We start from the raw sequence: 12,079 nt of genomic DNA, 5'->3' as shown, positions 1-12,079 counted from the left end.
GGTTTGGTGTTGAGGTGGGTATGGTCTGGCCTGGTTTAGTGTTGAGGTGGGTATGGTCTGGCCTGGTTTAGTGTTGAGGTGGGTATGGTCTGGCCTGGTTTAGTGTTGAGGTGGGTATGTATGGTCTGGCCTGGTTTAGTGTTGAGGTGGGTATGTATGGTCTGGCCTGGTTTAGTGTTGGGGTGGGTATGTATGGTCTGGCCTGGTTTAGTGTTGAGGTGGGTATGGTCTGGCCTGGTTTAGTGTTGAGGTGGGTATGTATGGTCTGGCCTGGTTTAGTGTTGTGGTGGGTTTGTATGGTCTGGCCTGGTTTAGTGTTGAGGTGGGTATGGTCTGGCCTGGTTTAGTGTTGAGGTGGGTATGTATGGTCTGGCCTGGTTTAGTGTTGAGGTGGGTATGTATGGTCTGGCCTGGTTTAGTGTTGAGGTGGGTATGTATGGTCTGGCCTGGTTTAGTGTTGAGGTGGGTATGGTCTGGCCTGGTTTAGTGTTGAGGTGGGTATGTATGGTCTGGCCTGGTTTAGTGTTGAGGTGGGTATGGTCTGGCCTGGTTTAGTGTTGAGGTGGGTATGGTCTGGCCTGGTTTGGTGTTGAGGTGGGTATGGTCTGGCCTGGTTTAGTGTTGAGGTGGGTATGGTCTGGCCTGGTTTAGTGTTGAGGTGGGTATGGTCTGGCCTGGTTTAGTGTTGAGGTGGGTATGTATGGTCTGGCCTGGTTTAGTGTTGAGGTGGGTATGTATGGTCTGGCCTGGTTTAGTGTTGGGGTGGGTATGTATGGTCTGGCCTGGTTTAGTGTTGAGGTGGGTATGGTCTGGCCTGGTTTAGTGTTGAGGTGGGTATGGTCTGGCCTGGTTTAGTGTTGAGGTGGGTATGTATGGTCTGGCCTGGTTTAGTGTTGAGGTGGGTATGTATGGTCTGGCCTGGTTTGGTGTTGAGGTGGGTATGGTCTGGCCTGGTTTAGTGTTGAGGTGGGTATGTATGGTCTGGCCTGGTTTAGTGTTGAGGTGGGTATGTATGGTCTGGCCTGGTTTAGTGTTGAGGTGGGTATGTATGGTCTGGCCTGGTTTAGTGTTGTGGTGGGTTTGTATGGTCTGGCCTGGTTTAGTGTTGAGGTGGGTATGGTCTGGCCTGGTTTAGTGTTGAGGTGGGTATGTATGGTCTGGCCTGGTTTAGTGTTGTGGTGGGTTTGTATGGTCTGGCCTGGTTTAGTGTTGAGGTGGGTATGGTCTGGCCTGGTTTAGTGTTGAGGTGGGTATGTATGGTCTGGCCTGGTTTAGTGTTGAGGTGGTATGTATGGTCTGGCCTGGTTTAGTGTTGAGGTGGGTATGGTCTGGCCTGGTTTAGTGTTGAGGTGGGTATGGTCTGGCCTCAGTGGAAAGGAAAGAAAGACCAAAGAAATGGAGAGAAAGGGAAAAAAGGGAATAAGAGAATGTCAAAAGAAAAGAATGCAATAAAAGTCAAACCAGGACACGTTCCACTGAGCACTTTAAATTAGTTTGTGACATTGTGTTTGACATTGTGTGTGTGTGTGTGTGTGTGTGTGTGTGTGTGTGTGTGTGTGTGTGTGTGTGTGTGTGTGTGTGTGTGTGTGTGTGTGTGTGTGTGTGTGTGTGTGTGTGTGTGTGTGTGTGTGTGTGCTTACGTGCCTGTCTGTGTGTTCCTCTGTCTAGATGTTAAGCAGGTCTGGAGGCCTGGTGCTTATCTCTGATTAGTAAGCCTGTGATCAGTGGTGAGTGAAGGTCAGGCTGCTACCCTGCTCCCCTCTCAACCTATCACCTCCCCTCACTCTGACATGCCATGTACAACCAGGCCTAACATCCAGACACACAGATGAAAGGGAGAGGGGGTTCGCCAGGACAGGGTCTGATGGCTCAGATTCAGCATTATAACACGGGGGGGGGGGAAGGGCATGACTCCTCTACCATCCAGTGTAGGATGGCCTGGTGTGTGTGGTGGTGGGGGGAGGGGAGGCATCTCCTAAATGATCTGCATGACTCAACGGCACTATGAAAATGTTAAATGCTCTGTTGTGAACTCTGTGTCTCCGCATGTCTCTATGGTCCTGGTGGGAGGAGAGAGGAGGGGAGGAGAGAGGAGGGGAGATGGAGGGAGGGGGGGTAGGGAAGAGAGAGGGGAGGAGAGAGGAGGGGAGACGGAGGGAGGGGGGAGGAGTAGGTAAGAGAGAGGGGAGGAGAGAGGAGGAGAGACGGAGGGAGGGGGGAGGAGTAGGGAAGAGAGAGGAGAGGAGAGAGGAGTGGAGAAGAGAGAGGGGGAGGAGTGGAGGGAACGAGGGGGGAGGAGAGAGGAGGGGAGATGGAGCGAACGAGGGGGGAGGAGTAGGGAAGAGAGAGGGGGAGGGGGGAGGGAGGAGGGGAGGAGGGGGAGGAGAGAGGAGGGGAGATGGAGAGAGGGGGGAGAAGAGAGGAGGGGAGATGGAGAGAGGGGGGAGGAGAGAGGAGGGGAGATGGAGGGAACGAGGGGGTAGGAGAAAGGAGGGGAGATGAGAGAAGGGGGAGGAGAGAGGAGGGGAGATGGAGTGAGGGGGAGGAGAGAGGAGGGGAGATGGAGGGAACTAGGGGGGAGGAGTAGGGAAGAGAGAGGGGGAGGGGGGAGGGAAGGGGGGAGGAGGGGAGGAGGGGTAGGAGAGAGGAGGGGAGATGGAGAGAGGGGGGAGAAGAGAGGAGGGGAGATGGAGAGAGGGGGGAGGAGAGAGGAGGGGAGATGGAGAGAGGGGGGAGGAGAGAGGAGGGGAGATGGAGGGAACGAGTGGGGAGGAGAGAGGAGGGGAGATGGAGAGAGGGGGGAGGAGAGAGGAGGGGAGATGGAGGGAATGTGGGGGGATGAGTAGGGAAGAGAGAGGGGGAGGGGGAGGGAGGGGGGAGGAGAGAGGAGGGGAGATGGAGAGAGGGGGGAGAAGAGAGGAGGGGAGATGGAGAGAGGGGGGAGGAGAGAGGAGGGGAGATGGAGGGAATGAGGGGGAGGAGAGAGGAGGGGAGATGGAGGGAACGAGTGGGGAGGAGTAGGGAAGAGAGAGGGGGGAGGAGAGAGGAGGTGGAGGGAGGGAGGGGGGAAGAATGCGCCTCCAGCCTTCCGTGCTAATGCACCACTGATCTAAAAGGCACCACAGGTACTGTGCCCAGCCCTCATCAGACAGGGCCTGACACACAGCACGGCCCCCAACCTCCCCCTACGTCTCCTCTGTCTCCTCCATGGCCTCTACTGCCCCTCCCATGCTCCAGGCCCTGCTGTCTCACACACCCAATTACTCTAAATGTGAGAAGTGTTATGTTGTTATTTTGCAGTTTTTAGACCCCCAAACGACAAGAGAGAAGACTGCTGTGGGTGGCTGTATATTTTCTTTGTTTTCAATGGAAACATTATTTGCGCTCAGACAGGAATAAGAAACCCTTATTCTGAGTGTTAAATAAAAGTTTCAGAATTTCATATTCAGAATAAACTTGTGTTCCTGAGAGAGGGTAGTTTCATGTCAACGTTTCTGTTTATCGGAGATGTCAGCGTTGTTGATGCGTTGTTGATGCGTTTCACCGAGGGATTCAAATAAAAGTGATAATTATGTGACATAGACTGAGCCCGCGAGGTCTTCACAGCCTGTTTAATCAACACTGTTCTTTTTGGAGAAATGATACACCTTCTATATCATACCTGAGGCAAGTCTGATACTGTTCAAAGCCATTTTAAACTCAGTGAGAAACAACAACTAAATCCCAACCTAGGCAAAGAGTTCAGGTTGTTTTTGGACAGGGGAAAGTCCACTCCTGACTGGTCAACAGTAGGTACCACCCATGTCTACATACCAGGCCTTCTCCCAACTGACAAACATAAACAACTCCCCCAACACAATAGGTGACTGTACAGGAAGGAAGGGAGTACGGTAGACTATTTGAACTAGGACATGTTTGGCATTGAGCCATGATGACTAAGCTATGTGTCCAGTCCACATTCATCAGTCCTATTCAGTGTGTTTATATTACCACAGTGTATAATACCAACGCTAACAAAGATACTATATCTGACCAGATATTTGACTGTGGCTCACCTCCAGGGAAGCCGTCCCAGATCTCTAGCCTATCGTATCGACAGAAGACCCCGGTGGGAGGAGTGGTGTCAGGCTCCAGCTCGAAGCTCTCGAACTCCAGGATGATCTCGGACATCTTGGGGGAGAAGATCATGAAGGTGCAGTCCAGGTTGTTGGGATACTTCTCCGGGAAACCAGGTGACTTTATCACCCCGCTGTTTGACGTGAGGTTCCTGGAACATTCCGGACCTGAGAGGAGGAGAGGAAAAGAGAGATTTTGAATTGATATATCCTTTATTAAACCAGGGCTTTGACATCTATTTTGCAACGGAGAAAGAAGGAAAGTTAAGGAAAGGTTTAAGAGAAAGAGAGAGGAAGAGCGAGAGAGGACGGAAAGAAGACAGAAATAAAGAGGATAGAGAAAAGGATACTTTTGAAGTGTCTGTTTTGTGGGTTGAGAAGCTCTGTGAGCCAGCTGGTGCTTTGAAGTGGTGCTTTATAGCACTGAGACCACCTTAACATTGTTGTCATTCATTCAATGGGCTGCCGATAGACCAAAGGCTGGAGAATATACACCACTCCTCCCTTCTCTCTCTCAACTTCTTATTCTCTTTCTGTCATTGACTTCCCACTTCTGCATCCCTCAGTGTGTGTGTGTGTGTGTGTGTGTGTGTGTGTGTGTGTGTGTGTGTGTGTGTGTGTGTGTGTGTGTGTGTGTGTGTGTGTGTGTGTGTGTGTGTGTGTGTGTGTGTGTGTGTGTGTGTGTGTGTGTGTGTGTGTGTGTGTGTGTGTGTGTGTGTGTTGAATCTGCTGCTGCTGTAACATCTAGCCAGAGTGAGTATAACCATCATAGAAAAGCCTCAATCACCAGCATGGGGCTGAATGAACATGCACCCGGACACAGACATGCACGCACACGAACACACACACGCACACGAACACACACACGCACATGAACACACACACACACACACACACACACACACACACACACACACACACACACACACACACACACACACACACACACACACACACACACACACACACACACACATACACCAGCCCCCTCATTACACGTCTTTGTGACATATGAGAAGTGCTTAGAGAAAATTACAGCCTCAGCGATGAGAGGCAAGAGGGGCTACAAACACACACACACACACACACACACACACACACACACACACACACACACACACTCACACGTACATTTGCCAGTTTTATGTTTTATACCAACAAGTCAAAACATTTACTCATGGCTCTGTGGAGAAAAGGCTTTCAGATGATGAGGGAAGTGAGCAGATTTCACACATGCGTCATTTTACACAGCATCATGGCCAGACAAGTATGATTTATTAACACTGCTTGAAGATTGGCAGGACAAATACCAAAAACTGCATAAAAAACGATCTACTGGTATTCTAACTCGAGACCATTAGCCTGATGCACGGCACACCATCAGAGAAGACTCAACCATTGTTAACTCATGTTATCATTACAACCATTAGTCGTAGAACTGTGCAGCGGTTAATGTCACGTCCATGTTATTCTGACAACCTTTCCATGGGTGCAGGCTGATTGAGGCAGAAATTATGGGGGAGCCATCCCCATCACCATGTGTGGCTAGTTAGATAGAGCTCTGTACACCAGTGTAACAGCCCACGTAGCTTAAGTGAATGTGGCAAAGCTTTTCCCCCCTGTTATTTAGTCATCTGCAGGCATCTCGCCAGGCCCCAAATTCAGGACCATCAGGACCACTTCAATCTGTCTAACACACGTTGGAAATGAGAGGAGAGTGGCTTATGTCTTGGCTTTTTGGGGGGGAGGGGTTGAGGGCGGGGTTGAGGGCGGGCTGATGGGAAGAATAAGGCAAGGCAGGAACACCATTCCGGTTTGACTGTGATGCGAGTTGACATTTAGTGCTGCTCTAAAAGCTGCTGCTTTTAAAAACAGCGGGTCTGGCCATTCATTTTTCCTTTGGAAAACCAGAAGAGACCAGAGAGCGATTTCAACTGCGCTAAAATATCGTTCCCATAGATGTGGCTCTCCAGAACTCTGTTGGCCTCCACTTAAAGTCTGATCCTGCGGTCGGCTGAGTTGGGGGACGGAGGAAGGTTCAGGGGCCCACAGGTGTGTGTGGAACATAACAGACCAGACAACCGGCTACTCCATGGAAAGAAGTCTCCGACAGCCCTTAAGTGCACTGAACTACAGTCTGCTGCAGAGTTCCTAGTGGATATACAATTTAAAGAAAGAACAGCTTGATATTGCTTCCAGACTGTAGCTCTGTCTGAGAGGAGCTTTCCATTTGGTCGCCGCTTTCTGTCGCTGTTATCTCATATGATGTTTGACAAGTGTAGAATTGGTCCAAGAGAAAATCCTTTCAGACAAAAAACAATACAAAAGAAAAAAAAGAATCCTTTCACACTGTGTGACTTTGCTCCCAGTGCCTGTGTGAGGAGCGGAGGACAGCGCTAGCCACTCGCTAGGACTGCAGGGCTACCTCAGAGCAGGATCAAAGGACAGTCAAAAGGAGTGGGAGAGATGGAGCGCTAGGCTAGTGGGTAACAGGAGAGCATGTCTGTCTGTCTCCGCTACGCTCTCTCTGTGCGCCATAATTCCATGTTATCACCACCACCTCCTCCATCCAGACTCCACCCCTTTCATAGTTTCAATCAGCCACAGAGCAAAGAGGGACAGGGAAGGGCAAACTAGCGGCCATTGTGTGTTTTTGTGTGGGTGTCTTGAAAAAGATGATGGGCGCAGAGAAAAAGATCAGAACGGAATAAGATGGAATAAAGGAAAGGTCCATTCTCCCCTGAAGAGATAATCAGAAAACAGATCTCTCCTTGGTCTCATTTTATCTCCTTCTGCACGGAAGGTCATTCCTCAAAAGTTCCTCTCATCTCTAGCTACCTCTCTACCCACGATGCTTTGTGTTGCGTGATGGTATGCTACAGTTGAGCTATTTACTGTGTGCGTGTTTGTGTCTGTGTGTGGCCAGCTTCAGGAGGCAAATAATGTGGTACACCTTCTACACCTGCATTGCTTGCTGTTTGGGGTTTTAGGCTGGGTTTCTGTACAGCACTTCGAGATATTAGCTGATGTACGAAGGGCTATATAAAATAAACTTGATTGATAGTATTGATAACCACACGTTAACCCACGACCCCCTGTCTGTCTCTTTCTGGTTTTGCTACTGTTGTTTGTGAATCGCATCGCCCCCGAGAGCCGTACCAAGATGCACAGGGCCTGTAAACACTCCAGAGCTTCTTCCTGAAAAACACAAACTTCTCAGAGCGAGGCTCAGTTGAGCGCATCCCAATACCACCCGCGCCTCTACCTGCCAGGGCCCCCTGCCACACACACACACACACACACACACACACACACACACACACACACACACACACACACACACACACACACACACACACACACACACACACACAAACCTACAAATCACTTTAACTGAAAGAGATCAGACAGCATGCTGGAATTAAACAAACAGTAGAATTTATGACGGGTGTTGAGACGAGCTGCAGCCTCAAAAACACAGTGTTATGACGGGTGTTGAGACGAGCTGCAGCCTCAAAAACACAGTGTTATGACGGGTGTTGAGACGAGCTGCAGCCTCAAAAACACAGTGTTATGACGGGTGTTGAGACGAGCTGCAGCCTCAAAAACACAGTGTTATGACGGGTGTTGAGACGAGCTGCAGCCTCAAAAACACAGTGTTATGACGGGTGTTGAGACGAGCTGCAGCCTCAAAAACACAGTGTTATGACGGGTGTTGAGACGAGCTGCAGCCTCAAAAACACAGTGTTATGACGGGTGTTGAGACGAGCTGCGGCCTCAAAAACACAGTGTTATGACGGGTGTTGAGACGAGCTGCGGCCTCAAAAACACAGTGTTATGACGGGTGTTGAGACGAGCTGCGGCCTCAAAAACACAGTGTTATGACGGGTGTTGAGACGAGCTGCAGCCTCAAAAACACAGTGTTATGACGGGTGTTGAGACGAGCTGCGGCCTCAAAAACACAGTGTTATGACGGGTGTTGAGACGAGCTGCAGCCTCAAAAACACAGTGTTATGACGGGTGTTGAGACGAGCTGCAGCCTCAAAAACACAGTGTTATGACGGGTGTTGAGACGAGCTGCAGCCTCAAAAACACAGTGTTATGACGGGTGTTGAGACGAGCTGCAGCCTCAAAAACACATTGGCTCCAAATGGCATCCTATTCCATAAGGTCTAAAGTAGTGCACTATGTAGAGTTTATTTAACAGGTCAAAGTCACAACTTGTTAAATATATCTTTCACATCTTCTAACCTCAAAGTCCCAAAATGCTAAGGATTTACGTTTCGTGTCCAAATCTTCAACGTACCCAAATCTTTACGGACACATAGACCAATCAACCAATCCCTATCCCAGTCTGTTGTTCCCACATGCTTCAAGATGGCCACCATTGTTCCTGTTCCCAAGAAAGCTAAGGTAACTGAACTAAATGACTATCGCACCGTAGCACTTACTTCTGACATCATGAAGTGCTTTGAGAGACTAGTCAAGGATCATATCACCTCCACCCTACCTGATACCCTCAACCCACTTAAATTTGCTTACCGCCCCAATAGGTTCAGTGACGATGCAATCGCCATCACACTGCACACTGCCCTATCCCATCTGGACAAGAGGAATAACTATGTAAGAATGCTGTTCATTGACTACAGCTCAGCATTTAACACCATAGTACGCTCCAAACTCGTCATTAAGCTCGAGACCCTGGGTCTCGACCCCGCCCTGTGCAACTGGGTCCTGGACTTTCTGACGGACAGCCCCTAGGTGGTGAAGGTAGGAAACAACATTTCCACCCCACTGATCCTCAACACTGGGGCCCCACCAGGGTGCGTTCTTAGCCCTCTCCTGTACTCCCTGTTCACCCATGACAGCGTGGCCATGCACGCTTCCAACGCAATCATCAAGTTTGCAGACGACACTACAGTGGTAGGCCTGATTACCAACACCGACGAGACGGCCTACAGGGAGGAGGCGAGGGCCCTTGGAGCGTGGTGTCAGGAAAACAACCTCTCACTCAACGTCAACAAAACAAAGGAGATGATCGTGGACTTCAGGAAACAGCAGAGGGAGCACCACCCTATCCACATCGCCGGGGCAGTAGTGGAGAAGGTGGAAAGTTTTAAGTTCCTGGGCGTACACATCACGGACAAACTGAAATGGTCCACCCACACAGACAGCGTTTTGAAGAAGGCGCAGCAGCGCCTCTTCCACCTCAGGAGGCTGAAGAAATTTGGCTTGTCATCTAAAACACTGACAAACATTTACAGATGCACAATCGAGAGCATCCTGTCGGGCTGTATCACCGCCTGGTACGGCAATTGCACCGCCCTTAACCGCAAGGCTCTCCAGAGGGTGGTGCGGTCTGCCCAACGCATCACCGGGGGCAAACTACCTGCCCTCCAGGACACCTACACCACCCGATGTCACAGGAAGGCCAAAAAGATCATCAAGGACAACAACCACCCAAGCCACTGCCTGTTCACCCCGCTATCATCCAGAAGGCGAGATCAGTACTGGTGCATCAAAGCTGGGACCGAGAGACTGAAAAACAGCTTCTATCTCAAGGCCATCAGACTGTTAAACAGCCATCCCTAACATAGAGTAGCTGATGCCAACATACAGTCTCAAATCTCTGGCCACTTAAATAAACAGACTTAATAAAGGTATCACTAGCCACTTTAAATAACGCCACTTTAATAATGTTTACATATCCTACATTACTCATCTCATATGTACTGTATATACTGTATTCTACACCATCTACTGCATCTTGCCTATGTCGCACGCCATCGCTCATCCATATATTTATATGTACATATTCTTAGTCACCCCTTTACATTTGTGTGTATTTGTGTGTACACACAAAGGTAGTTGTTGTGAATTTGTTAGATTACTTGTTAGATTTTACTGCATAGTCGGAACTAGAAGCACAAGCATTCCGCTACACTCGCATTAACATCTGCTAACCATGTGTATGTGACCGATACAATTTGATTTGATTTGAAATACGATTTCAACAGCCGACTTGGGGCCTCTTTCAACATGCTTGTCCCCTGATACATTTTCCCTTAGGCTAGGTGTTTCTATTTAACATTTCAAAATGTTTCTTTAGATGGTGAAAGGAGACTGCTGTAATACTGTGTGGCTCATCGTTGGTTGACACGGCGACATGGCACATGCCTTTAACATGACTGCCTCTCTCTCTCTCTCCCTCCCTCCCTGCCTGGTCAGGATTATTAGGGACCGGGGCCTTAATGTCCGGCGGTACTGTTCTAAGTCTGCTGAGCAAATCACTGCTGCTTATTTTCCATGTGTCGATCTGGTTGATAATTAGCCCAGTACGCCTAGTAACTAGCTACTTCTGGGTGGACGTTTCCTCGCCTGTAGCTACACTGATAAAAGGGTTAGCGGGCAGTGGACAATTACTATTTGGACACATAATCAAATGTTAACCCGAAGCTACAGCTGGGGGTGTGTGTCATTCATTCAAACATAAACGCACACGCACACACTCTCTCTCTTTGACACACTGACAGGCATTTAGCATGTCAACATGCTTATGACATAATTTCCTCCTAGGTTGACCGTGAGGGATGAGACAGAGCATCAATGAGGGACCTTAAGCATAAAGAGAGAGTTTGAGTCTAAAGTTTCTATGGGGTGTGTGCCTGTGCCAGATGTGACCTGTGCCTATGAGAGCGCTCACGAGATGAAAGCTAAACGGTCCACGTGCCCTGCATCAGTCTCCCCCTCTCCCTCACCTCTCCCCATTCCCTCCTTCTCTCCTGGGAGTTGACACAGGTGTCCTCGTAAAAAGCGCTCGCAGAGCAGGAACATGATAAACGGCTCTGGGGAGTGAAATGCGGAATGATGGGGCTTTTCACTTAAAGGTAGGGCAGATGACCTCCCTCATCCCCTCCTCTCCCCTCCTTCCCAATCCCCTTTTCTCCACTCTTCAAATTCCATCACAGTGAGCAGCATCAGGGAGAGGGGGAGGAGGGATGGAGGGAGGAACAGTGGCATGATCCCTGCCTCTCTCCCCCTCTCTCTCCCCCTCTCTCTCTTTGCCCACTTCAATGGGCCCGGCGCCAGGCTTGATGTGGCTCTGAGAGTTACAAATTGCAGAGCTGTTAACCAGAAGCATATGGCTTCTTTCAGAAGGAGGGACCTTTTCTGAGACACTTGAGGAAGACTTTAAGTGAGACAAGATGACAGGATAAACATAAAGGCTTCTAGTCAGGAAGGATGGCCTGTTTGTCTTCTGAAATCCGGCCCGGACCATTTGGGCTAAAGGGGTGGTGGTGGGAACTTGGAGGAGTTAGCTGTATCTTAGTTTTGGTGACCCTAGTGCACTCCAGCAATAGACAACATAAGCTGGACTTGTCTGTCTGTCTGTCTGTCTGTCTGTCTGTCTGTCTGTCTGTCTGTCTGTCTGTCTGTCTCTCTGTGTCTCTCTCTCTGTGTCTCTCTCTCTCTCTCTTTCTCTCTCTCTCTCTCTGTGGAGCGAGGCCGACAATTTACTGCCCATTAAAGAAATAGCCCGGGCTAATTAAGATCCCTGGATTGAAAAACCAGTGTGTGTGTGAGAGATGTGGAGGACCACAAACAACCTGTTTTTCCCCCCCAATTATACATTCCTCTGCTCTGTTGACTGCACCGCTGATGAGAGCCAGGGCTACGCTCCAGGTTCCTCACAGAGAGTCTAGGTGTCAACGTGTATGTACCCTGTTTCTCATCTGACCTTGACCCCTCATTTACCTCTGAAAGAACACAGCCCCCATTGCCTGAAGCTGCCCTCTAACCACAAGTCTAGTACTGTATAGATACTGTAATATTCCTCCATTCAGGCTCATTAAGACGCACGGCGTTCCTTGCATTACTTCCCCAACGCTATCTCAACATCTGTGTATCATGAAGTTTACACGTGTTAGCCAACACAAATCTGCTGACGCGTATCTGGCTAATAC

At 49.5% G+C, this 12,079-nt stretch overlaps 1 protein-coding gene across 3 annotated transcripts in view; it reads right to left on the bottom strand.

Annotated features, from left to right (window-relative positions):
* The window catches only part of LOC139583731 (neuropilin-1a), a 91,091-nt gene that overhangs the window by 49,839 nt on the left and 29,173 nt on the right, over window positions 1-12,079 (bottom strand). For all 3 annotated transcript variants that reach the window (XM_071415133.1, XM_071415135.1, XM_071415134.1), the window contains one exon: window positions 4,056-4,283. In XM_071415133.1, the coding sequence (XP_071271234.1) occupies window positions 4,056-4,283 (228 nt within the window). The remainder of the gene's footprint in view (window positions 1-4,055; window positions 4,284-12,079) is intronic.

Source organism: Salvelinus alpinus, chromosome 8 (assembly GCF_045679555.1).
Source record: "Salvelinus alpinus chromosome 8, SLU_Salpinus.1, whole genome shotgun sequence".
Classification (NCBI taxonomy): domain Eukaryota; kingdom Metazoa; phylum Chordata; class Actinopteri; order Salmoniformes; family Salmonidae; genus Salvelinus; species Salvelinus alpinus.
Note: the sequence above shows the minus strand (reverse complement) of the source record. Positions and strands in the feature narration are given on the sequence as shown.